Source organism: Oryctolagus cuniculus, chromosome 11 (assembly GCF_051225735.1).
Source record: "Oryctolagus cuniculus isolate XC-2025 breed Fujian yellow rabbit chromosome 11, ASM5122573v1, whole genome shotgun sequence".
Taxonomy (NCBI): Eukaryota; Metazoa; Chordata; class Mammalia; order Lagomorpha; family Leporidae; genus Oryctolagus; species Oryctolagus cuniculus.
In genome coordinates this window covers 52,710,636-52,736,886 of record NC_142877.1, presented here as the reverse complement: position 1 = coordinate 52,736,886, position 26,251 = coordinate 52,710,636, and the positions used below count along the sequence as shown (strand labels likewise).

The 26,251-nt window shown below is 58.9% G+C and overlaps 2 protein-coding genes across 6 annotated transcripts; one reads left to right on the top strand and one right to left on the bottom strand.

Annotated features, from left to right (window-relative positions):
- Positions 1-10,094: 10,094 nt before the first annotated feature.
- Positions 10,095-14,100, top strand: C1QL4 (complement C1q like 4). The gene is made up of 2 exons (XM_002711103.5): positions 10,095-11,339; positions 13,380-14,100. The coding sequence occupies exons 1-2, from the start codon at positions 10,803-10,805 to the stop codon at positions 13,557-13,559; spliced, it is 717 nt and encodes a 238-aa protein (XP_002711149.1). The 5' UTR covers positions 10,095-10,802; the 3' UTR covers positions 13,560-14,100.
- Positions 14,101-14,613: 513 nt separating this feature from the next.
- TROAP (trophinin associated protein) lies at positions 14,614-21,989 on the bottom strand. 5 transcript variants are annotated; one of them, XM_089308281.1, is made up of 16 exons: positions 21,868-21,988; positions 21,094-21,257; positions 20,654-20,815; positions 20,360-20,552; positions 19,984-20,141; positions 19,758-19,895; positions 19,515-19,597; positions 18,986-19,038; positions 17,868-17,989; positions 16,830-16,973; positions 16,645-16,728; positions 16,448-16,507; positions 16,093-16,224; positions 15,424-15,970; positions 14,962-15,155; positions 14,614-14,783 (listed from the first exon to the last, which is right to left on the bottom strand). In XM_089308281.1, the coding sequence occupies exons 3-16, from the start codon at positions 20,795-20,797 to the stop codon at positions 14,736-14,738; spliced, it is 2,100 nt and encodes a 699-aa protein (XP_089164407.1). In that variant the 5' UTR covers positions 20,798-20,815; positions 21,094-21,257; positions 21,868-21,988; the 3' UTR covers positions 14,614-14,735. The 5 variants fall into 5 exon arrangements, 4 of the variants coding, with proteins under 4 accessions (XP_089164407.1, XP_089164408.1, XP_089164409.1 ...); XR_016216715.1 differs by lacking the exon at positions 17,868-17,989 and having other exon boundaries at positions 21,868-21,989; XM_089308282.1 differs by lacking the exons at positions 21,094-21,257; positions 21,868-21,988 and adding an exon at positions 20,970-21,093.
- Between the last annotated feature and the right edge of the window lie 4,262 nt (positions 21,990-26,251).

Below are 26,251 nucleotides of genomic sequence, written 5' to 3'. Positions count from 1 at the left end.
ACCAGGGTCATCTCTTTCTAGATCCGAGCCTGAGCCTCGACGCTGGGAGTCCTCAGGCTGCTCCACCCCGCGCTGAGAGCGAGAGGCAGACACGGACTGACAGGTGGAAGACAGAGTGGAGCGGCCCACCGAGGGGGAGACCACGAGGAGGGTGGTAGTGGTGGAGGAGGATCCTGCGGGAATGCGGCTGAAGTGCCACAGGCCTCCATTCCCAAGCCCCCGACATCCGATGCGTGCCTTGGCCAAGTCACCCAGCTTCCTGTGCCTCGGGTCGCTTCCCTGGGATGGAGGAGGCTTGAAGCCTCCCAGTCTTGACCTGGGGGAACTGGGTGGGCCCGGCGGGTGTGCCGGGGTCGCCTCCCTACGGCAGGCAAGAGGGTTCTGTTTCCCTCCAAACCCCTGCCTCGCAGTCCTCATCCCTGCAGTCCTCACCCCTGGGGTCCAGCGAGCGGCCTCGGCCGGGAGCCGCGGCTGGGAGCCGCCCGAGCCATCGGCTGGGGGCGGGGACGGACCTGGGCGCTGAATAATGAATGAGACTTAATTGGGCCCGCACTGCGCCGCGACGCGCTAAGCTAGGCAAACAGCGCGGGCGGTGGCGGCGGCCGCTGGACAAACACTCGCTCCGGGAGCGGGAGCGGGAGCCGGGCGGGGGGGGGGGGGCGGCGTGGGAGCCGCGGGCGGGGGCCTACTGGGACCCCCGAGGCCGCCGCTGTGGCTCTGCGGTCCGGGATCCCCCCCCACACACACACACCAGTCGGGAAGGGAGCTCAGGGCGCGACGTCCTGGAGTCAGAACCCCGGGAGGGGGACACGCCAAGTCTTGCGGGGAAAGAAAGGGGCCCGAGTACGGTGGAGAGAGAGAGAGAGAGAGAGAGAGCGCTAGGAAAGGGAGTCCCTGGGGAGGGGTCGGAGTGGGGGGACGGAGGAGAGCGGTAACCGAGAGAAAAGGGAAGAGCGATGGAGGAACAAGCGAGGGGCCAGGAGGCGAGTGGGGGAGAGGGACGCGAGTGAGCGGAATGAGAACGAGGGGGCGGCGGCGCCCCTGTGCGCGCCTCGCCCCGCGGCGCGCCCGCCCCTGCGCTCTCTCCAGCCGCCCGCACTCACTTTGTCACAATTACGGGGCCGTCACTCGGCCCGGATTGTTTTCCCCAAATTGTTGTTCTCTATAAACTAGCGCGGGGTGGGGGTGGGAGGTGGGAGCACCTGACGCGCTCAAGCGGGAGAGGCTGGTGGAAGACGCGGCGGGGGCGAGGGGACGCCTGTACCCGCACCCGGCGTCCCGGCGACCCGCCGAATCCAGAAACCTACGCAGGAATCCTGGTCGCTGACCCCTCTTTTATCTTTCTTGGCCCTTCCCAGCCTTGGCTGCCTCTGTTTCCCAAGCACAGTGCCTCACAGAATGGAGGCCCAGGGCTGCCCAAACTTGCGCGCCCGCCCCAGCCCCCTTTCTTGCTCCTACTACCCGAGTCTCCCTGACTGGGTAGGGGAGGTCTATTCTGGTGCTGCAGCGATCCCCGAGGGTCTGGGTCGCCCCGCGCCCTTGGCATCCCCGGGTCACCTGGTTGGCCCTCCAACCCCGCAAAACATCTGTTGCGCGCGCACTGAGCGCGAGCCGCACCAGCCCCCCACCCCGCCCGCCGCCGCCCCCGCCCTCGCCGGCCCAGCCTGTCGGCTCCGTGACAGCCGCAGCCGAAGCCCGGGCCCCGCGGGAGCGGCCGGAGAGGAGCCGCCGCATGGCTGGCTCCGACTCCGGCCTCCCCGGCGGCTCCAGGGGCAACGAAGGGTGGCGGGCGCTGAAGCGAGACCAGAGCGGTCCCGGGGAGTTGGCAAGGCTTGAGAGACGCGGGAGGGGGGGTGGGGGCAGAGAGCCTGGGTGGGCTTCTCTCTCGTCCTCTAAGCCCTGGCGTCCTCATTCCGCGGTCCCGAGGACCAGCCCGGGCCTCGACCCGGCCGGGCTCTGTGCGCCTGGGCCGCGCAGGGCTCCCTGCGCCCCCCCTCCCCCAGCCGGGTGATTTACACACGGGCTCCGCTCAGCGGCCGCTTCCCAATCAGGAATATCGACCCCCGGGCGGGGCCCCCGGGCCGCATCGATCCCTCTAAGGCTCGGGATTTAAAAATGTCAAATTTGCCTTTTCCAGGCGGGCGGAGGGAGCGGGGGCCGGGAGGAGGGCGGTTTGGACCAGGGACGGACAGCGGGGCATCGACCCGGCGCCTGTGCCCGGAATGAGAAGCGACCCCGGCGCGCCCCTGGCCCTGACACGGCGTGACCATCCTGACGTTCTCTGGATGGAGAAAGGAAGCCCACCCCTCCCCACACACCACACACAGTCTCCTGGGAAGAGGTGGGGGTCTCACTACTGTGCTGGGGGAATGCCCAGAGGGAGGAGTCCCTAGAAGATTTTAAAAAAACTCCCCAATTTTGGGAGAGATCCTTAAATATGGAAACATACCGACACAAAGAGGGGCGGGCCTAGAAGATAGGCAAGTCGCCAGCCCTCGGGAAGAACAAGGCAAAGGCAAAGGCCTTAAAGATTCCTTGAACAAAGCAGGAGGCTGGCAGCTCCCCCTCCTAGCCTCGCCCCCACGGCTTTGCTTTGCAGTCTGAAGATTCAGCACAACTTCTTGGTGACTGTGAGAACAGGAGAAGAAAGTAGTGATGTCCAGGTGAAGAAAGAGAGCTGTTAGGGAGATTAGTCATCAGGTACACATTTTCATTGTGTTAGCTAGCAAGCAGCTGTACCTGAGATCCACTCCTGGGAGCCCCAAAGATGGACTCTCTTGGAGGGGAGAGAGTCTGCCCCTCCCGTGCTGAGCAACACACAGGGGTCTGTCTAGAGTACACCTCCTCCTTCTGACCCCCAGCAACCGCCAGAGATGGGGGGGGCGCGTCTTAGATGAGATGGAGTACATGTGTATGGCAGGGCTATAGAAGCCCAGGTAGGAATCAGTTTCCCGAACTCATAGTGGAGAGAAGCACCCACTACTTTCACTATGCTTGGGGAAGGGATGGGTTTTTGTGGCAGAGCTGGTGGAAGAGAGCCGTGGTCCTGCCCAGCGCTCTCACGGTTAACATATGTGCACACACACACACACACGCACACACACAACCAGCAACACTCCTTGGCTGTCACCGGCCGCTGCTGTCATTTCCTCCAAAACTGGAGGAGGAACTGACAGCAAGCTGCGGGGGGTGGGGAGGGGAGGGCTCACCCTCGGACTCGCCAAGCTCTCACACCTCCACTGACAAAATCCCGCCGATACATTCCTGGCCCTGACACACACAGTCACTTATCCCCCACGCGCCAGTCGCGCCATCAATCCCTGTCACCAGCAGCTCCGACCGAGCCCACTCCTTGCACAGCTCCTCCGCTCGGGCCGAAGCGCCAGGGTCCCACACCCTTCCTTGACACCTTAAATCGCTTTAACCCAAGGCGAGAGCCTAGTTTCCCGACTTCCTTCCTTCCCAAATTCTGACACCAGAGTCGGCTCCAACAACCGGAGAGGCAGAGCTCAAACAAGCCAAGGAACGATCGAGGGAAGGTTCGGAGCCGACCGAGCGGTGGGGACTGTTGAGCGCGTCCCTGGGCCCCCTCCTGCCGCAGGCCTCCTTCGGCACGTCCAACCCGCCGCCCGCCAGGCCCGCCGCCCGACTGTCAGCCGAGTAATGAATGCGCGCTTGGGGCCGCCCCCCGCCCCCCAAGTCGTTCATCACTGCCAGCACCGCCCACCTCTCTGCCTCCCGCTGGGAGGGCTAAGCGGCCGGGACTGCGAGAGCCCCTCTCCCCACCACCCAGCTCGACCACTAATTGTCAGATTGAGATGTTGATTTGTCAGCCAGGAGCCGGCGCCAAACAATCCGCTGTGAAACCTGGACTCCTTGAACTTGCTCTCTTAATTGATGCGGATGGGTTGGATTTCGCTCAGGACTGCAGGAAAAGGAAGCGCAACGTCTTTCTTTTCCGATAGGAGGCGCGCCAGGCTAGTGACCCTCAGTTTTCCTAAGAGGTGTCCGCCCTGGGTACAGTTCTACCTGTACGGACTGGCGAGCCTAAGGCATCTCCCGCCGTCTGCCAGCAGGGGGCGCCCTGAGCCGTCATCCTCCTCTCTGCGGCTAGAGTCCCCACCCGGGCTTGCAGTCCCTAGACCCCTTCAGGGAACGCCCCGGGCGGTCACCCCGCCCTCTCCCTTCTCCAGGCGCCGGAGGCCACAGAACTCTGCTCCCCCGCAGGAGGTGCACCTGCTGCTGGCCCGACCTCTCTCAGCCCTCTGCGCCTAGGCTGCAGTCCCAGCACCGCCCTCTCCTGGGCCGGGCCCCGGAGCTCCCCGGGAGGCCGGCTGAGTGACGGGCGGCCGGTGATTATGCGAAAGGGGGAGCGGGGTGCGCCGCGGGCGGCAGCGCTGACCCTTCACATTTCCGATCCGCCGGGACCCTCATCCATCCGAAGCTGCTCTTTGTCTGGCCGCCTAATTGCCGGCGGACAGGATGGATGGCGGGACCGACAGCCGCGGAATCCCTAATAAAGGCCGCGGCCGCCGGGGAGGGAGTGCGGGAGGGAGGGGGAGCAAGAGGAAAGGGATGGAAGGAGGTAGAAGAAGCGCCGGGCAGCTACCGCCGCCAGCTCCTGCGCGCCGAAACCCGTCCTACCCGAGGCGCCACACCTGGAAGCCGGGGTGAACCCGGATTCCGGGTGCGGTGAGGGTGGGTGGGACTCGTTCCGCCGCCTGCTTGGCGGAGAAGGGTAAAAGAGCTAAGGGGCCCCGGGCACAAAGAGCAGCCTAGGGCCTATCTCCGTTAGCCGAACCCTGGACTGTGGCGCTTGGCGCTACCTCCTGGGCTCCGGGGCTGTCACCAGCGGGCGCCTCTCCCTGGGCTTCTTTAACCCTGGCTCTTCCTCCTCCCACCTGTCGGTCTCCCAGCGTGGCATCCAATATCCCGGCGGAGAAGTGAGGGGTCTGGCAGCTGTCTGTACAGCCAATCGCCTCGTTTCATTAACTGGAGGCTGGAAGGGGAGAGCGGTGGGGACGAGGGAGGCACACAGGAAGGTATATGGAGGAGACGGCGATGACTCGGAGCCGCACCAGGTCAGGGCCGAGCGCTGCAGGAGTGAGTCCGCAGTGCATTCTGGCCTGGCCAGAGACTTGGAAGCAATATCTGCGGCGTCTCTGGGCTGCTGGGAACCCGTTCTCAGCCCTGCGAGCCCGGCGCAACCTTTGAATCCAAAGCTGCCTGGGGCACCTGCCCGGTGCCCGCTCGCGGGATGCGCCCACAGCCTGGGCGTCAGTAGTTTAGACAAGGTAGCTAGGTCCTTAGGCCAGGGTGGGAGCCGGGGAGTGAGCCAGCTTCAATCCTCCTTTTCACCCCTGTGGCTGGCTGTTTCCATTCCCTCTCTTTCCCCTGCTCCTTCCTCCATCTCAACCGTATCTCCACAGCTAATTCCGGCAATACCTGAGCCCAGCCGTTGAGCACCGTTGGTGTCAGGCTTGACTGCTTTGGGGCAGAGGTTTGCTGTCAAATATAAGGTCTCCTCTGAGAGTCATCCAAATCTGGCTGCCCACTCCTGTCCTGTTTCTCTCATACTTCCACTGGCAATAAGAAGGAAGCCAGGAGATGCTAAGTCTAATTCTAGCACTGTCTTTTAGAAGGCGGTACTGACCAGCCCGGTTTTCCCTATGTAGGCCTCAGTTTCTTCACCTGTGAAATGGGGACAATGGAACTACCTCTCAGGGGAGATTGTGAGGATGCAAGAACTGGCAGCTAAAAGCCAGTGGTGGTGGTTGGAATAGCTGGGTCCCTGCTACCCTTGTGGGAGACTTGGATTGAGTTGCCAGCTCCCAGCTTCAGTCTGGACCCAGCCCTGGCTGTTGTAAGTACTTGGGGGAGTAGGCTAGGTGTTGGAATCTCTGTCTCTCAAATGAATTTTTTAAGATATAGAGAGGAGAGAGAGAGAGAGAGAGAGAGAGAGAGAGAGAGAGATCTTCCCTCCATTGGTTCATTCCCCGAATGACCCCCAATGGCTGAGGCTGGGGCAGGCTGAAGCCAGGAGCCAGAAGCTTCTTCCAGGTCTCCCACGTGGTTGCAGGAGGGGCTCAAACACTTGGGCCATCCTCCTCTGCTTTGCCAGGTGCATTATCAGAGAGCTGAATCAGAAGTGGAGCAGCTAGGACTCAAACCAGCACCCATATGGGATGCCAGCACTGCAGGTGGAGGGTTAACTTTCTATGCCACATGCCAGCCCCTCAATGAATTTTTTATTTTAATGAAAAAATAAGGGATACTATTTTTTTAATTCTGAGCTTCAAAATGCACTCACTAATCTTATTTCCCTTTCCATGCTGTTTCCTGTCCTCTGGAGTGGACAAAGTTCCCTTGTTTTTACACCAGGGCTCCGGAATCAGCAGGCCAGGCTGCACTTTCTCTGTGCTATCTCCATATGGGATCTGAAAGCGTGTGTGTGTGTGTGTGTGTGTGTGTGTGTGTGGGAAGCTACTCCAGCACTGACCCTGAAGAAAAGGAAGGAGAAAATGGGAAGGCAAAAAAAAAAAAAAGTGATTTTTTTAAAGATTTATTTACTTGAAAGCCAGAGTTACGAAGAGAGAAGGAGAGGAGAGAGACAGAGAGAGAGAGAGAGAGAGAGAGAGAGAGAGAGAGAGAAAGAATGCTTCCCTCCACTGATTCACTCTCAAAATGACTGCAACAGCCAGGGCTGGGTCTGGCTGGAGCCAGGAGCCAGAAGCTTCTTCCAGGTTTCCCATTGGGTGCAGGGCACTCAGGTGCTAGCACTTGGGCCATCTTCTGCTGCTTTCCCAGGCACATTAGCAGGGAGCTGGATTGGAAGTGGAGCAGCTGAGATTCAAACCGGCACCCATATAGGATGCCGGGGGCCACAGATTGAGGCTTCACCCACTTCACTCACAGCGCTGGCCTCTCTTCCATAGATCTCAATGGAACATCAGCCAGCTGGTTCCTCTCCCCTTTAGAGTGGAAGAAATGGAGGGTTGTATTAGTGATGGAGGCAGATCACACTGCCAGGACCTTCCTGCCCATGGGCCCTCCATTGTCACCTCTTTGCCCCCTTTCTCCTCCTGAGGAGCTCTGGGTCAGTGACAAGACGTGTGAGAGAAGGAACGAGAAGAGAGAACCTTCAAGGAGCCGGGACCTTTCTGCTAGACTTCATAAAATTTTAACATGAAAACTTCCGCAGAGTAGAAGGCACATATCACATGCAAATAATATGCTAATGACATGCTAATCCAAAGTCTGGTACTCAGAACTCTGACACACACCTGGCTATAGCCCTAGGGGAAATTCTGGGGAGACCTCGGGGTTCTAGGACAGGTGGGGGGGGGGAGTGTTCCACGTGGGGCCAGGCTCTGGAGTTAAGAATCCTTTTAGGAATTGGAGAGGAGTCAAGTGTGTAAATTGGGATTAGGGTCAGGGTTTGTGCAGAGCCAAAGGTGGAGGTTGTGTTTCAAATGGGGGAGCCCAGGAAACTGTTCAAGTCTTCCTCCCCTCCCCCCACCAGCCCTGCCTCCCCATCGCCACTGTCCCTTCTTTGTCCTGCAGACCTTTCACTGCCTACTTCCCACTTGTAACCACATGGGCCTCCCTGGGCGCCTCCCCCACCCCACCCTGGAGTGGCTGCCGGAGGGGCTCTGTGTACATGGTCCCGGATCCCAGCACGGGTCCCAGCATTCCCCAGTGGCTTCTGGCCCCAGGAGCACCGGGCTGGCCTTGGCGCTACCCAGATATCTCCTCGGCCGAATGTGACAGCTGCAGGAAAGCAATAAGGACGTGGCGGGCTGGCAGCTTCATTCCAGAGCCCAGAGCGTGGGGAACGAGCAACAGAACATGAATAAATGCATGGAGCGGGCCCCTCGGCTCCCTGCGAGCCAGGCCTGCTCCCCCCCACACACACACGGCTGCTGCCTGCAGCCCTGCTGGTCACCGCAGCTCCTAGCCCGGGCTGGGGGTGGGAGGGGAGGGAAGCTCCTGCGAGACCAAGGGATTGAGACCTGATGGGGGCTGAGGTGCGGGGCTCAGAAAGGGAGCCCTGCTGGCTTGGATGAGTGGGTGGGCAGAGAGTGCTCTGGCGAGGGGTGGGAGGAAGTAGAGGGGTGGCAGGCCCTGGGGTGGATGGGGCCGGAGGATCAGGCAGGGAGGCTGGTGTGAGCCCGGACACGCTCTCTCCTCTCTGATCCATCCATCATCCAGCCTGGGGGAGCAGATCTGGAATTAGACATGCACGGGGCCGACATGGCCCTCAGCCCCCCGAGGAAGACAAATGGCGACAAAGACCTTGAATAAAATTTGTATTTATGGTTGGAGGAGGCCCCTCCCCCACCGACTGCCAATCCTTTCTCTCCCAGTCCTTTCAGGCTTGTCGGGGGGCTTGCCCCCACACCCAGACACGGGCTGGCCCCAGCCAGTCTCTTTCTGCCTCTGTCATTATGTGAGGTGGTGATGGGGGTGGGTGCAAGGAGAGATGAGAAAATCGCACCTGCCACCTGGTAAGCATGCCCTGTGCCCTCCATTTTACACATGTTGTTCCCACATCCCTCCCCCTGCCTTGATCCTAACAGCCCCATTTCCACCAGTCCTGGGACCCCTCCTCCCAGCCTCAAGCCCTGTGGCTGCTGTGATTCCCCTAGGAGGGGCCAGGCCAAGGAAAGGATACAGCTTTTCCTCTGGCCTCTTCCCCATCAAATCCTGTGTCTCCTCTTGGTTGCCCTGCAAATAAATGTCTCTCGCAAGAGGGTGCCGAGCACCTAATCTGCATCTTAGTTGTGGTAATTTGCATAACAACCCTCAGTCCCCGCCCCCATAAAAACACCGGTTCTGTGGTGTCCAGGCTCCAGCAGAGACCCCTGGGCCGGGACGAGCCTGGCACCGGGCTAAGAACGGGCTGGGTGGGCAGAGCAAGCAGAACTGGAGCTGCTCTCTGGCAACTTTCTTTCCCACCCCCAGGGAGACTCTTTACTCCTGAGGCAGGAGGAATGGCATTTGTGGGGTCCCACAAATACAAATTTCTCCTCTTATACAGCACACACACACACACACATACAAACACACAAAGACAACACACAAGCCCACTCACCCAGGGACGGACCCACAAGTCCAGGCTCCCGAAGCCACCTGTACCCTTGCCAACACACAGTCACAATGCACAGGCCCAGAGCTGCCACTCTGCTTGCAGGAGTGCCCCGCCCCCGCGTCTTCCCCACAGTTGATATGCCACATTGGAGTCCGCACACGGACCTGGGTGTCTCTGCCGCACGCCATTTACATCTCTCTCCTGATCTGTCAACCTGTCTCAGCTCCCGTCTCTCTCTCTCGGTCTATGTCTCTCCCTCTCCCCCCACCCTGGGGGCTGTCAGTTAGTCTCTTTCCTAAGCTTTGTCTCTGTCTCTGCATCTCGAGCTGCCTTTCTGTCTCTCTGATTCCTCTGTCGCTCCTTCTCTGCTTGCCTGTCCGTTGCTTGCTTGCTCACTCCGAAGGCTGGCCTGTCTCTCTCTCCCCATCCCTCGTCCCCGCCTCCCCTCTCCCTCTCTACACACACACACACACACACACACACACACACACACACACACACGGGTTTGCTCCGAAGCCCCCAACACTGGGACCCTATGAGGGTGGTTGGAGATTTGACTTTTCTAATTCAGGTCAATGCTAGCCGCTTGTTCTTCGGGCACAGACAGGGAGGGGCGTGGGCTGGCAAACGTGTCTCTTTCCTTGCCCTTCTTGTTTAGTGTTTGTTTTTTGGTTGAGGCTCCCACCCCTCATCTTCTCAGCTCAGGGTCCACCTGTCTTCTCTATGCCTGCATTTTGGTCCTCCTTTATTCCTCAGCGCTGTTTCTGGCTTCTTCTGGGCGCTAAGAAGGCCAAACGCCGGGTCGAGGGTGGAAGTAAAGACAGGGTGGAGACCCGCGATTTCCCCTGCAGAGCCGGGAACGAACCTGGAGGCTCGGGGGACGCGGGTGGGGGGCCGCGGCCTGCCCCGCCCCCGTACTCCCCGCTTCGGACGCCAGGGGTCGCTCCGCGGCTGGCCGCTTATAGTGGCTCTCGCCGCGCGGCGACTCACACCACCCGCACTGCCGCCCCGGGAGGGAGGCGAGGAAGCTTAGGGACGCAGAGAGCTGGAGCGCTCGCAAGAGGCAGCCGCGGGGCCAGGGCTCTGGCAGGGGCTGGGGCCGCGACTAGAGTAGCCAAGGCAGTGCCGTGGTCTCCGGGAACCAGAACGCAAAACCCCCCTGGAAGGTCGCGCCCGGTGGGCTCCACCCGCAGTTCAGAGCCCGGGACGTCCGGAGCGTGGGCAGCAACAATCTGTCTGGGTAGCCTGGGACCCGGGCAGCGCCATCGGTGAGAAAGCAGCTGTCTTGGAGAGCACGCACCCTAGCCGTGCAAGAAACCAACCGTCCGAGAGAGAGGGAGAGAGAGAGAGAGGCCGCGGAACTCAGGCGCCCAGGATCATCTCGGACTGCACAGGAGGGTGGTAACAGGAGCACGGGCTGCGAGCCGTCGGGAACTACCCTTGGCCGAGCCCGTGGGGGAGACCCCCGCCTTGACGGACGGTTTGGGGAACGGCACAGCTGCGGCGGGGGCCCGCGGGGGCAGGAGGCCCGGGCACAGCCGTCGGGGGGGGTCCAGACCCAGGCCCGAGCCCGGCCACCTCCTCCAGGGCCCGCGGAGAGCCCCGGGCCTCCGTCGCCATTGCGCCCAAGAGTGAGGAAGATCTGCTGGCCCTGGCCGCGTCGCGGCTGAGCCGCCGCAAGCGGGTGGCGGGGGTGGCCGTCGGGGTGGCCATGGTGCTGCTGCTGCTGGTGGCCATCCCGCTGCTTGTGCACAGCTCCCGTGGTCCGGCGCACTATGAGATGCTGGGTCGCTGCCGCATGGTCTGCGACCCGCACGGGCCCCGAGGCCCGAGCCCAGACGGCACCCCCGCTTCCGTGCCTCCCTTCCCTCCGGGAGCCAAGGGAGAGATGGGTCGCCGGGGAAAGGCAGGCCTGCGGGGCCCCCCGGGGCCACCAGGTCCCCGAGGACCCCCGGGAGAGCCCGGGAGGCCCGGTCCCCCGGGTCCTCCAGGCCCCGGCCCCGGCGGGGTGGCGCCCCCGGCCGGCTACGTGCCTCGCATTGCCTTCTACGCCGGCCTGCGGCGACCTCACGAAGGGTACGAGGTGCTACGTTTTGACGACGTGGTGACCAACGTGGGCAACGCTTATGAGGCAGCCAGTGGCAAGTTCACCTGCCCCATGCCAGGCGTCTACTTCTTTGCTTACCACGTGCTCATGCGAGGTGGCGACGGCACCAGCATGTGGGCCGACCTGATGAAGAACGGACAGGTGAGGCTCCCTCCCTCCCCCCCGCCCCTCCCCCCCGCCCCAGCCCCAGTCCACAAACTGAGCTCCATCCTGGAATATCGCCACCGAATCCAGAAATGCCAGGCTGCTAACAAAACTTAGGAACCGTTTCAGTTAGCCACAGAGGAATTGGAGGCCAGATTTGGGGAGTGGAGTCGGGGGGCGGGAGAGCACTTGCTTGGAGGGGGGGGTCTCCCAGTGCCTTAGGAAGGCGGTCACAATTAGAACTCAGGATTCAAAGCTTCAGGTGTGTGCTGTCCGCCCTCACACTCAGACGGAAGGCAACCTCACCAAATGTCTTGTCTCACCCTGCAAATGAGGTTCTTTTCCATCCTCTCTTGGGCTACCCGATAGTCTGTAGCAGCCCTCCTGGCCTTTGGGGAGGTCCCCCTGCATTGGGTGAGCTGCCTAACTTCAGGCTGCTTTGGATTAGAATGGGAAACCTGTGTTTCAGGCAGTAGGCAGTTAGCAGCTGTTCCTATATGGGGGGTGGGGTGGATTCAGCTTCTGTTCTTGAAGAAAAGGTAAAAAAGAAAGAAAATGCTCACTTGGCAGGCAGCTATGCTATTGCTCACCCGGGGCCTTGTGGCCAAGCCTACGATAGGCCTTGCCCTCAGCTAATACTGAGCCATAGGCAGAGGTGGGAAATAGCTTAGCAGTCCAGGAGCCAGCCAGATGGCTTCAAGGAAAGGTCTGATCCCAGCAGGAGGGAGGCAAGGGACAGGCAGAATGGCAGCTTGCACCCTGGCCTGTCCTGAGCAACCTGTCTCCAAATTTCCCTGTTCCCAGTCCCTGTGGGCAAAGCTGGAGGCATTGAGCCCCCCTGGATTGCAGGAATAGCTCCAAGGACTCAGCTCTGGTTCGATGTGCCTAGCAGAAGGGTGTCCCCACCTTGCAGGTGCAGGCATGGGGTGGAGTGGGGGCTGGTTCCAGGGTCACAGAGGCCTCTGGAGGTTGGGGTTGAGAGGTGACCTTTGGGTGCCCTGTGCGGTGCTGGGGTAATCTTATGGGGCCTGCTCCTCTGGCCTCTGTCCAAGACCTGGGCCCTGCTACAGCCACAGCGCCCTCCCGCTGCCCATCTGTGGGGGGTTTCCTCCCAGCAGGGCCACCTAGGGACCCAAAGAAAGGGAGTGACAGTGCCTGCATGCCTGTATGGGTGTGTGATCTGCGTGTGTGTAAAAGGAGTGTGTGTGTGCATGATACGTGTGTGTCATGGTGCATGAGGCAAGGGTGTGTGACACAGGGTGTCTGCCTGTGGTACCCAGTAGGTGTGCTTGGCCTGCACAGGGCATGCAGTAGAGGAGGTAGGACGCCGCGGGTTGCTGTGCGGGCTTGCCAGAGTGCGCGGCGCCGCAGCTCCCACTCTGTATTCCGCTGCGCGGGCGCTGCGGCCCCGGGGACGGTAAATAATGATTAGAATAATGATGAATAATTAATAAGTTAATAACCAGCCCCAGTGGGACGGAAGAGGGGGCTGGGGAGGGGGCTGGTGGCCTGAGGGGACCCGTTGCCACGAGGACAGAGAAGGGAAAAGCTCCCTGTTTCTCGGGGAGGCGGTCCCCACCCCACGTCACAACAGTGTACCTTCCCCTGCCCCATCAAGAAGCAGGGAGGAACCCAAGGGTAACTCTAACAGGAGGTCCCAGAGGGTAGGAAATCTTACCCTAAGGGTTTGTTTTATTTTAAAAAATGAGACCCATAACAGCAAAGCGTTTTCCGTATGGAAACGGAGTTTTGGACACATTTCAGCCTAACGACCTGGTGAGGTGGGCTCTGTAACTACTCCCACTTTATAGTTCCAATCGAGGCCCAGAGAAGGAGTGAAACTTGCCTGCAGTCACACAAGGCAGCGAATGGCCGTGCTCTCCAGGCCTCTGCCCAAGTCACGCCTGGTTCCTGCGGCCGGCGGCCCCTCGCTCCACCCTCCCCCGCTGGGGCGCGCACCGCCGCCCGGCCTGCTGCGCTCAGCCAGCCCCACACGCACGCACAGGACGTGTGGCTTTGCTGTCCCTTCCTCTCTAGGTGCGGGCCAGCGCCATAGCGCAGGACGCCGACCAGAACTACGACTACGCCAGCAACAGCGTCATCCTGCACCTGGATGTAGGCGACGAGGTTTTCATCAAGTTGGACGGCGGGAAGGTGCACGGCGGCAACACCAACAAGTACAGCACCTTCTCGGGCTTCATCATCTATCCGGACTGAGCCGGCCCCTCCCCGCGCCCTTCCCCAACCCCCTCCCCCTGCCCCCCCCACCCCGCCCCGTTCCCCACCCACCTCCCGCCCGCCCGCCACACCCAGGGCGCTGTGCGCGCTCCGGGCCTAGGTGATAGGGGAGCCTGGGGGAGGAGCCGGGAGGAGCCGACCGCCCACCGACCGCATGCCCCTGACAGCCTGAGCGGGGAGGGCGAGGAGGTCACGGCCCTGCGTCGTGCCCTGAGTTGGGGATCAGAGGTCCGGGAAACAGGAGGAAAAGAGCAGAAACAGGAGCCCATCTGAGACGACAAGAGGCGTTAGGACGGGGTAGGTGCTGGTCCTGGTCGCTCCCATTCCCGCCTCCCTTTCATCGCCATGTTCAGTCTCCAGGCTCCAGCCTTGGTGCCTGCCTTTGAACTGGGGGAATGCTGAATTTTTCCGTTGGCATTGAAAACTCATTCTGTACAGTCCCATTTCACCCCATCCAGGGCGAGCCCTGGGGCTACAGCTGCCATTGCCTCTTCCAATAAAGTGAGGCTGGGAGACTGTGTGTGGCTGCTTAACTTGCTGCCCCGGGGGTGGGGGACACGGCTGGCTGACCCGTTCCCTGTCACTCCCTGCTTCTCGGGGTGCCACTGTGTGTGCAGTGGTGGTGGGGGGGCTTGGAGGGAGAATTGGGGAAGGTCTGAACTCCAGCAGAGCTGGGGGAGACACCACCCAGAGTGACGCTAACAAGTGAGGGTTCGCTAACAAGTGAGGGTTCGAAAGGCCTGGGTCTGGTGCTGCTTCTCTTCTGTTGTGACACATGGAGAAAGTTCTAGAAGAGGAGTGCTAGGGAAAGAGGGAGTGCCAGATGGCTCCTGCGGGTGGGACACATCTCAAGAAGCGGGGAGAAGAGCAGGTGCCACACTGCTACCCCCCCCCCCAGCTCACCCAGGGGTGGGGTAGGCGGTTTCCAGACAGGGGGAGCCTGGGGCTGGCCTCCCAGCTGGGGGGACACTGCCACCATGTGGGCAGTTGGAGAACAACACCCGTCGCGACCTAGTCAGACTCACCAGCTGGATATCTGGACACTTCAGAAACTTTATTAAAGGACAAAAGGGTTTTGGCTTCCAATCCCGTGAGCACACGGGCAAATAAATAGGGGCTAAAAAGGCGAGGAGCACGCAGGTGGAGGCAGGTGACTCAGGGTGGAGAGTCCTGCAGGGCAGCAGAACCAACTGGGATGAAACTCTGGAGACAGAGAGAAGACCCCTGTCACACAGCCCGGCACCCTTCCCCCAGACAGACAGCCAGCCCAATGACCTCTCTGGAGAGCAGCCAAGGCCCGCCCCCTGCCCCGCCCCCACTCCCCACACAGCCTGGCTGGGCCAGGCCAGGGAGGGGGGTGAGAAGGGGGGTGGCGGCTCACCAGGGCATCCTGCCATTCGAGTAGTGTGGCCACAGGGTTGGTGCACACCCGGCTGGGGCCTGTGGGAGGGGCTCGGCTGGTGTAGAAGGCGCACTCGTCGTCCAGCCGGGCCTCGTGGAAGCAGTAGATGGCACTTAGACAGGCTTTGAGGCGCTGTCTCAGGGCCAGGGCTCGCGGGGCCAGCCTGCTGGGGCCTGAGGGCCACAGAGAGTTGAGAGAGGGCTCTGAGTCCCATCTCAGAGTCCTGTCTGCCCCTGCTCCCGACCCCAGGGCTGCTCTCCCAGTCCTCCAAGGCCGAGCCAACTAGGAGCACAGGGCTTAGAGAGGCAGCTCCTAGCCTGCTCCCTGCGGAACCTGGCTGGGGCAGGGTAGAAGGTGGGACGTACAGGCAACAGGGCGGCCCCAGCGCCCAGTGACTGAGGGGGGTTCCTTTGTTCACAGTGTTCGTCACCCACCTCTTACCTGCCTGGCCCGCCAGGGGCCTCGGAGACTGGAGGGAGTGGATAGGGGGGCTGGCACACAGTGGCCGCTGGGAAGAGAAGGTCAGGCTGGTGGTCGCTGGAGCCCCCTGGCTGCAGGAGGGCTGTGGGCTGGGTGGCAAGGAGCAGGCCTCTGATGGCGCCTGCTCCACCCTAGGGCAGGCCTCAGGGGCTCTGGCCTGGCCCTGGGGGCAGGGCTCTACTGGAGGGCAGGGCTCTGGTGTCCTGGGCTGATCCTGGGGAGACGGCTCTGGCACCTCACCCCTACAGGACTCTGGGGTTGCTGGCTCTGTTGCAGGGCAGGGCCGTGTCTCCTGGGCCCCCTGTGGAAGGCAGGGCTGCGGCAGCTCAGAATGAAAGCGGGAAGTCCCAGAAGCGGGCTCCAGGACATCCACAGTTCTAGAAATCTCCGCCAGCACAGGCTGCAGCTCAGTCATATCCAGCGATGGGGCCCCGTGGAGGGGGACACACTTGTCCCCTGCCAGTCCCTCCACCTCTTGCCTTAACAGCTGCTGCAGGACACTGATGCGCTGTGGGGGGAGACAGTACCCCGCTGTGACACCACGGTGCAGGGACCTTCAGCCCACCACGCTGTCCTCTCCCCACCCCCACGCCCCCGCCGGCATCGGAGCTGCTGCCCCCATAGGCCCACCTGCATCTTCAGCTCCTGGAGCCTGGGGACTCCACTGGAGTGCACAGCAGGGGGCGCTGCCAGTGGGTCCCCAGGCCCCTCTTGCAGCTCACCAGAAGTCTCCTGGTCAAACAGCTGCACCGCAATCTGCCCCTGCCACGGAGCGGGAAGGGGTATGTGAAGGAAGCCGGGGCCCGGGGCAGGAAGACAGAGCCCGAGTCCCACCCTTGTCAGGAAGGGAGGCTTCAAGTAGAAGGGGCAGTAGAGATGCAAGGAGCAGCTTTTCTAGAGAGAGCACACCTGCTCCAAACTGCTGGGCCTCTGGGCAGCCAGCACCGCACACAGGTTCTCAGCGCAGGAGGGCTTTAACACTTACCCAGGAGAGGGCGGGCTCCTCCTGGCAGGACTGAGGGGAGAGGCCACGCAGCCATCGGGCCTGGCACGGAAGTGAGAGGTCACCCACAGATGGAACCCACTCCCCCCGTGCCTCTGTCTTAACCGTCCCTACCCCTACCCGTCTCCTTTCTCCTCTAGTCTCAGTCCCCAGCAGCTGCCTCCCACGCCCCCTCTTACCTGCTGGACTCGGGGGGCTGACGGGATGGGTGTGAATCGCGTTTTGGGTCGCATGGTGAAACGCCGCAGCATTGAATATGATGTCTGGGGAAGCGATATGAGCAGCTGAACCTAGGCCTGGCAGGGGTCACCGGCCAGCTTGTTCTGCCCTCGCCCAGCCCCCAACCAAGACCGTTGATACAAACCGTTGCCGCCGAGGCACCAGGGGAGGGGACACGCTGAGCTCGTCCGAAAGGTGATGGCCGGGCAACAGGAGGTGGCGCCACACGGCCGGGCATGGGCAGGGTCACAGGGGCAGGGGAGGGTACCAAGTGTGAGTGTTGGCCGTCCTTTGGAGGGAGACAACGTGGGAAGAATGAGCCTTTCCTATATCTGGCTCTCACTACTCCAGACTAAAGCCAAATCATGTCCCTCCCCTGCTCACCCAGCCTCCCTGTGGCTTTCCACCCATTCCACATGAAGGCCAAGGACCCCGGCTCACAAGTCCTCATCCGATCTGTCCCACCCCTGCCCCCATCCCTGTAGCCCCACCTCCTCACTCTACTGCTGTCTCACAGGCCTCTCCTTTTTGCTGATCCTCAAACACACTAGGTACATTTCCACCCCAGGGCCTTGGCACCTATAGTTCTCTTGGCCTGGAACATTCTTCCCCCAAATAATCTGCATGGCTCACTCCAGGGCTTCGCTTCAACACTGTTTTCTCTGTGACAAAGCTCCCTAACTCACCTGTTGTGAACTGTAACAACCCAGTCCACTCTCAGTACCTTAGTTATTTTTTATACCATGTCACAACTATATTTTACATAGGTGTTTATTTTTGTCTCCCTCTTCTAGAATATAAACTTGCTCACTGCTGTATGTGCAAAGCCCAGAATGGTGTCTGGCACTCAGGAGCTGGTCAGTCCCTATTTGTGAGTTGAAGGGATGAGCGCCATTGGCTGACAGGGCTGTCAGTCAGCTGTCTCACCCTCGGCACTGATCTGATGGTGATTCGAGTATATCCCTATCTGTAACCTCTCACCCCCAGGCCCCAGACACCTGGAAAAGAGAGGTCAGCCCCACTCTGGTGAGGGCTGGGGTCCATCTGGGGCAAACCCTGACCCAATAACACCCCAAGGCCCCGAATGCCAGGTTCTACCCACAATCCTCAGTGCTGACTGCTACAGGATCCCCCAGGCCACTCCTCTACCTGCACCTACTGTTCCAAGAGGGTCCCACCTCACCTTGGTGTGTGTGATCTCTTGGATTTCTCTTAGTGGTATTCGCTGAGCCAGACCAAGAGGGCCCCCTCCTCCTTCATCTGAGTGAGAGACAACCTCCTGCTCTCCCTCAGGGAGAGAGGAAGCTGGGAGAAGGCAGGAAATTGGCTGCAGTACCTAAAAAGCCCTCCAAAGACTGGCACAGGGTTTTGGCAACCTTTGAAGAGGGTAAACTAGTTGGATTTTAAAATTTTTTTCTTCTGTGTTTGGAAGGCACACAGACAAAGAGATAGACAGATAGACCTTCCACCTACTGGTTCACTCTCCAAGTGTCTGTAGTAGCTGGGGCAGGGCCAGGCTGAAGCCAGGAGCAGAGAATACAATCCAGGTCTCCCACAGAGGTGGCAGGGACCCAAATACTTGAGCCGTCACCGTCACCTGCTACCTCCTAGGGGACCATTAGCAGGAAGTTGGATCAGATCGGAGCCACGGTTTGAGTCTTGGCTGCTTTGTGCTTCTGATCTGGCTTCCTGCTAATGCGCTTAGGAAGGTAGTGGGTGCTGGCCCAAGTACTTGGGCCCCTGCCATCCATATAGGAGACGTGGATGGAGTTCTTGGCTCCTGAGTTTGGCCTGGCCCAGTTCTGGAGACTGTGGCCATTTTGGGAGTGAACCAATGGATAGAAGATTTTCCCTCTGTCTCTTGCACTCCAGTTTGAGATCTGGGTATCCTGCAGTGCTATACCAAACACTTACCCTGAACATAAACCGCTTAATACCCCCTTCTACATTAATACAGCAAGGACTCATACAGAGGCCAACACTATCTCAGTAAAGCCTTATTTATCTGAACACCCCGAGGGGGCTGAGGGTGTGGTGATGGCTCTTAGGGACTGGGATTGGACACTGAGTAAAGGCAAATCTTGCAAAATGGAAGGGAAAGGGCAGAAGCCAGGACTATCTCCTTTGACGCAAGTGCAATAGGCCAACTGCTAGTTTCTTCCTAGCCTCTCATCTCCCCACTCCTCAGGGGTGTCCCCCCGACCCCGCCCTCTCACAACCTGCTGAGCTTTCTCCTCTCTCCTTCCCACTGCCGGCAGCCCACCTGCCCCTGGTCTCTCCCCCATAGCCAGACACACTCACCAGGCTGGACTGGGGTCTCCAGGAGCAATCCCGAGGCCTGGCTCACTGTAGTCCTGATGACAACAAGGACAGCAGCCAGGAGGCACTGAGTAGCAAGTGCGACCTGGCCATTGCTAAGTGCTTTACACACATCACAGCATTTCATTCTGACAGCAACTTCCAGTATCGCCACAAACACTATCCTCGCTTGGTAAACACCAAAACCAATGCTCAGAGAGCCTAAGGCAAGCTTGCAGGGCTGAGTGAGTGAGAGTCAGGAATTAAACCCAAATGCCATCGGTTGCCACTGTCTGTGCTCTGGCCGCTAAGCCAGTCAGCAACTTACACTTCTGTCTCTTCTTCCCCTCTCATATCCCAAGGACACGTCATAGCAAGCCAACCCCCTATTCCAAAGACTCCCCTGGGCAACCACAGGCTTCCCCCCAGCACCTGCAGAGGGTGCTCTGAGAGCTCCTGGAAGGCCTGAGCTCTGCAGGACCCCTCTCCAGGACAGGGGTTCATTCTTCTCCAAACACACTCTCCTTCTCACCGGCTGCTGCCACCTGTCCCTCTTCTTAGCTCCTGGAAACGGGGGCGGGCAGAGGAGTGCAAGGAGCTTCCTGCAGGTGGAATCTATTGCGTAGGAGCAGGAGATGGAAGCCAGGTCACAGGTGGGCCCAAACCTTCAAGCCCCACTCCCCAGCCTGGCTCCTCCCTCAGGGCCCATTGGCTCACCCTGAGTCAGTGCCTCTCCCAAGCCCAGCTCTCACATCTGCTTCTCAAGGGCACTCACCGTAGCCTCTAGCCTCTGGGGATGCTCACTCCGGCCTCGGGGTCCTGGTCCCTCCAACCTTGAGAAACAGGAAGCCCTGGCGGGGTCTAGTTGCTGGATGGGGGTTCTGGGAGCCAAATATGCAGAGGCCCGAGCACCCTGGGAGCCCCAACAGAGGCTCTCAGCACAGGCTCGGATCTCTCCTTGGCCCACCCCAACCTCATCTCCTCACATCCGGTCTCATTACCTGGCCCCTCCGGGTAGAGATTCCCTGGTTCCCTCGAATCAGTACTCTCTGAGCCAGACTGGACTGGCGCCCCAGACAATAACTCTTCACTCCCTCACCTGATAGGATGGTGGCCAGGGCTACGGGGTCAGCCACAAACTCTATGGCTCCCGGAGCCTCTGCAAGGGAAGAGAATGAAATGTGAGGGGGAAGAGGCAGGGGGAAGGCTGGGGGACCAGGGACCCTGGGTAGTCATCTTGTGCTGTAGGAGTGAGCAGAAGCGATTCATTCCATGGAACTCAGCTCAGAACTTTAAGAAAGCCCCCAAGCCCCACTGTGCCCTTCCCATTCCTCCACTCAGCCAGGGAGGCCGTGTTCCCAGGATTCCAATAGGTACCTGTCCGGGGAGGGGGTCCAGGCCCCACGTTTTCTCTCCCAGAGTTAGGCCTGAGCTCCTCCAAGGTGATCCAGAAGGGAGAGACCCCCTCCGATCCTTGTGATCTCTCTGTCGGCTGCGTGCCCTTCAACTTGGAGCCTGCCGCATCAACAAGGGGGCCTTGAATACCGAGCGGAGGCCTTTGCACCAATCCCTGGGGGCGGGGGGAGAAGAGGGGACAAGAAGCGTTGGGGTGCACTGCAGGTGTGCGCCGCCTCCCTGTCAGTCATCGTCACCCACCAGGACCCCTCTTACCCTCGGATCTTGGTTCTCTTGGTCCGGGGCGCACGATCTGACGGTAGGGAAAGGTGGGCGTCGCTGAGAGCGCACGGGAATCTTGCTAGGGGTGGGAGACACACCCCGGGGGAAGGTTTCCTTGGCGGCCTGGAGGGTGCTCATGGTGGCTACAACGTGAGGCTGGAAGAAGGCAGGCAGAGTCGGGGTCAAAGGTCAACCAGTGCTCAGGGCACCGGTCCTGACTTCCCTAATAACTTCCACCCCCACCCAAACCCAGGCGCCCAGAAGCAAGGCCGCTCCTCTGGGTGCCACCCCCAGACATGTCGAACCTTACTCTTTAGTCCCTGAACCCGGACCTGCTCTCCTCCCTGTGAACCCCCACAGCCCTCATTCCCTTCAAGATCCCCGTGCCGCCCCTTGCCGGGACCCGTCAGGGTCCCCCCACCACCACTTTTCACCTTTTCCCTGATTCCCGGCTCCGGCTGCTGCTACTTCCCCCGTTTGTAAAATACGCCAAGCTCCTGATTGGCTCGGCCGGAGGCTCGTGACATCTGCCTCAGCCGTCCAATCCGCGGGCTTCGGAGGCGGGGCCACAAAGAAGGACTCCTCTTCGAACGGCTTTCTGGACAGGAAAAAAAAACTGACTCGGTCCCGTCAGCCAATCGGAGAGCGGAGCGCGAGTGGAGGGCGGGGAAAGAGGGACTCGGAGGCCGCTCTGAGGTCGGGGGTGGGGGGACGTGGTCCTCCCAATCTGGGGCCTCAACGGGCGTTGTGGAACTCTCGCGAGGTCTCTCGGAACTGAGGGCGAAGGCCGAGAGGCCGGAAGGAGGCGTCGCGTTGTGGGAGGCGTTCGGCATCCCCATCGCGGCTAACGGTGCCGGGGGCTGGCCTGAGCCCCTGACCGACCCTGAGCGTAGAACGGCGCCCAGCTTTGGGGACACCGTTCCAGACGCTCGCAGAAATCACGCGGTCGGGTGCCGGAGACGAAGAACGCCAGAGTAGCCACAGCCCCGTGAGGCGCGGTCGTTTGGCAGCTAAAGAAACGAGACCTCCTCGTGGAGGGGTTGGAACTCGGTTAGCACAAGGGCACACGTGATGGCTGCCCGCCGCCGGGCTTCCCCTTGGTCAGCTCGGGCAGTGGACAGCAGTCTGGTTTGCAGGGTGACGAGACCAGAGGAGACCGGGGAATCACTGTTCCTGAACCCCTCCCTCTGCACGCCCCTTCTTTCTACCTGTTAAAGTGCCCGGAGAATTCAGGAACTCGGTTCACGTTCATTACGGCACCGCAGTCTGATCTCATTCAGGGGATTGCAAGACCCTCCCCGGCGGTCTCCCCACCACCACCCCCTCTCCGTTTTGTTTTTCTGTTCGCGTTAATTCATTCTGCATAGAGCAGCTGGAGTTAATATCCTCAAAATGCAAACCTGGTCATGTTGCCACTTGTGCCTTGATCTCCTTTTCTTTTGCCTTCCCAAACCCTTGGGCTCTTCCAGTTCCTCAAATTTGTCATGCTCCCTTTGGTCCTTGGGTCTGGAATGGCTGCGTTTTGCTTCTATTTTGCGTTAATATCCATTGTTGCTTCAGAGGGTGCCTTGAACCTCTCGCCCACAGCCTGACTCCAACTAGGAGAGGTTTCTTGGTTATGTCTGCTCAGAGAGTGGTGTGTGTGTTTTCCTTAATCATGTGTTCCAGTTGTTAATGATATATCCATCACTAAGAACAGGGTGTGTTTATTTTTGTTGTTGTTAAATATTTGTTTATTTGAAAGAGTTACAGACAGGGAGAGATGGAGAAAGAGAGATCTTCCATCTGCTGGTTTACTCCCCAGGTGGCCGCAATGGTCAAGGCTGAGCCACACCTGAGCCAGGAGCTTCTTACCGGTCTCCCATGTGAGTGCAGGGGTCCAAGGACTTGGGCCATCTACTGCTTTCCCAGGCCATAGCAGAGAGCTGGATTGGAAGAGGAGCAGCCGAGACTTGAATCAGTGCCCATATGGGATGCTGGCACGGCAGGTGGCGGCTTTACCCACTATGCCACAGCACTGCCCCCCCTAAAATATTTATTTGAAAGGCAGAGTTACAGAGAGGCAGAGAGAGAGAGAGAGAGAGAGGTCTTCTATCTGCTGGTTCACTCCCCAGATAGTTGCAACAGCCAGAGCTGCACCCATCTGAAGCCAGGAACCAGGAAGCTCTACCTGGTCTCCCACGTGGGTGCAGGGGCCCAAGGACTTGGGTCATCTTCCTCTACTTTCTCAGGCCACAGCAGAGAGCTGGATCAGAAGTGGAGCAGCCGGGACTTGAACCGGTGCCCATATGGGATGCTGGCACCGCAGGTGGTGGCTTTACCTGCTGCACCACAGCACCGGCCCATGAGTTGTAGCTTTGCTTCTAATCCAGCTCCTTGGGAGGCAGCAGGTGGTGGCTCAAGTGCTTGGGTCTCTGCCTATTACATGGGAGACCCAGAATGAGTTCTTGGCTCCTGGCTTCTGCCTCACTTAGCCTGGGTTCTTGCAGGCATTTGGGGGAGTGAAAGAGGGAATGGGATCTTTAATGAAATTAAATAAAAAGGTTAAAAGTGAAAACATTCCATCCTAGTCACTAAAAACAGTACTTATAAAGACAAGGAAACATGATAGACCATGCTGTATTCAGAGAATAGTCAGTCTTGGGGAAGGATAGGAAATAAAACCAGGAAGATTAGGGCCACTGACATGGCATACTGGGTAAAGCCGCCGCCTGCAAAGCCTGCATCCTGTATGGGTGCCAGTTCGTGTCCTGGCTGCTCCACTTCCAATCCAGCTCCCTGTTAATGGCCTAGGAAAAGCAGCAGAAGTTGGCCCACGCACTTGAGTCCCTGCTACCCACATGAGAGACCTCAAAGAAGCTCCTGGCTTCAGCCTGACCCAGCCCTGGCTGTTGCAGCCACCTGGGGGAGAGAACCAGTGGATGAAAGTTCACTCTCTCTCTGTTTCTCCCCTTTTCTCTGCAACTCTGAATTTCAAACCAATAAATAAGTCTTAAAAAACAAAACCAGAAAGATGGTCTTAGCTGAAGATGGTCTTTGGCTACCAGTGCTGACGATGTATCAAATCCTAACCTCTGTTAGCAAGTACCTTGTAACTACTATGTATAAAGGTTTGCTAGAGATTGATACAGGGAGGAACAAAGCTGAAATTTGACGGCTGGGGAGGCACCAGGATAGAGAGTGGCGGCACAGTGGGTTTACGTGATTTCAAGGTCATCTCCAAGCTTCAGGTCTCATTTTTGGCTTCATGGACCTGGAAGCTTTGAATTGTCAGGCTGCCAGGAGTGGACTTTGGCACTGACTCACACTAATCAAATTCATGAGAGAAGTGGAATAATTTACCCTAAGTCAAGTACCTCTCAATGACCAATAGAAGATGGCCTCCATGCTTGGGCCTCTGCTGTGGTGGAATGAGAAGGCCACGCCAAGATGGCCGCTGGCAAGCGAGCATCAGTTACTCAGGAATGGCTTTGAAACCCACCTGGCAACACAGCCTGCCTGGCAACAAGCTGTGATTGGATGGCTTTGGATACTGCCTGGCAACAGGCTGTGATTGGTTAGGGCATAACCTGCCCCTTGACCAGATTGGCTGTCTTGGCTATATAAGCTGTTGTACCAAATGAAATAAACAAGTGTGTGGGCTGCTCGCCTCTGGCCTGCTTTCACCGGACTCCTGGGGTCTGTGTGGTGACTCTGCGCCTCTTGCCCCCACCACGCTCCTTCTCTCAGGAATGAATCCACAGCAACACTCTGCCACCCATGGAGGAGACCTGGATGGAGTTCTAGGCTCCTGGCTTTGGCCCCAGGCTATTTGGGGAGTGCAACAGTGAATGGAAGATTCTCTCTTTCTTCCTCCTTCTGCCAGTCTGCCTGTCAATAAACAAATATTTTTAGAAAAATTGGCCAGTGCCGCGGCTCACTAGGCTAATCCTCTGCCTGTGGCACTGGCACACCGGGTTCTAGTCCCAGTCAGGGTGCCGGATTCTGTCCCGGTTGCTCCTCTGCTGTGGCCCGGGAGTGCAGTGGAGGATGGTCCAAGTGCTTGGGCCCTGCACCCGCGTGGGAGACCAGGAGAAGCACCTGGCTCCTGGCTTCGGATCAGCGCGGTATGCCGGCCACAGCGCACCAGCCACAGTGCGCCGACCGCAGTAGCCATTGCGGGGTGAACCAACGGAAAATGAAGACCTTTTTCTCTGTCTCTCTTACTGTCCATTGTGTCTGTAAAAAAAAAAAAAAGAAAGAAAGAAAGAAAGAAAAATATATTTATTTTGGGGCCCATGCTGTGGATTAGCAGGTAAAGCCACTGCCTGTGACACTGGCATCCCATATGGGTGCTGGTTCAAGTTCCAACTGCTCCTCTTCTGATCTAGCTCTCTGCTAATATGCCTGGGAAAGCAGTAGAAGAAGGCACAAATGGTTGGGCCTCTGCACCTGTGTGGGAGACCCGGAAGAAGCTCCTGCCTCCTGGCTTTGGGTCAGCCCAGCTCTGGCTGTTGTGGCCATTTGGGGAGTGAATCAGCAGATGGAAGACCCTTCTCTCTGTCTCAACCTCTCTCTATCTGTAACTCTGCCTCTCAAATAAATAATCTTAAAAATATTTTTATTTACTTATTTGAAAGGCATTTTGACAGAGAGAGGGATCTTCCATCTGCTAGTTTACTTCCAAAACACCCCCAAGTGCCAGGACTGGGCCAGGCTGAAGCTGGGAACCAAGAACTACTTCCAGGTTTCCTATGTAGGTGGAAGAGGCCCAAGCCCAGGGCCATCTTCCACTGCTTTTCCAGGCACATTAGCCGGGAGCTGGATCAGAAACAGCATAGCCAGAACTTCAAATCAGCACTCCAATATGGGATGTGGCCAGGAACCAGGAGCTTCTGTTTTCCCACATGGGTGCAGGGGTCCAAGGACTTGGGCCATCTTCAACTGTTTTCCCAGGCCATAGCAGAGAGCTGGATCAGAAGTGGAGCAGCAGGGGCTTGAACCAGCACCAATATGGGATGCTGGTACTGCAAGCAACAGCTTAACCCATTACGCCACAATGCTAACCCCTCCTTTTTTCTTTTTTAATTAATCCAGCTAAAGGTTTTTCAATTTTGTTTATCTTTTAAAAAAACTGACTTTTACTTTCATTCTTTTCTATTGTTTACTTGGCCTATATTTTACTTATTTCTGCTCTGATTTTTTAAAAAAGATTTATTTATTTATTTGAAAGTCAGAGTTACACACAGAGAGAAGGAGAGGCAGAGAGAGAGGTCGAGAGAGAGAGAGAGAGGTGTCTTCCATCTACTGGTTCACTCCCAAAATGGCCAATGGCTAGAGCTCTGCCAATCCGAAGCCAGCAGCCAGGAGCTTCTCCTGGGTCTCCCATGCAGGTGCAGGGGCCCAAGGACTTGGGCCATCTTCTCTCTCTCTCTCTCTCTCTCTCTCTCTCTCTCTCTCTTTTTCTTTGACAGGCAGAGTTAGACAGTGAGAGAGACAGAGAGAAAGGTCTTCCTTTTTCCATTGGTTCACCCCCCAAATGGCCACCACAGCCAGTGCACTGCGGCTGGCGCACTGCGCCAAAGCCAGGAGCCAGGAGCCAGGTGCTTCCTC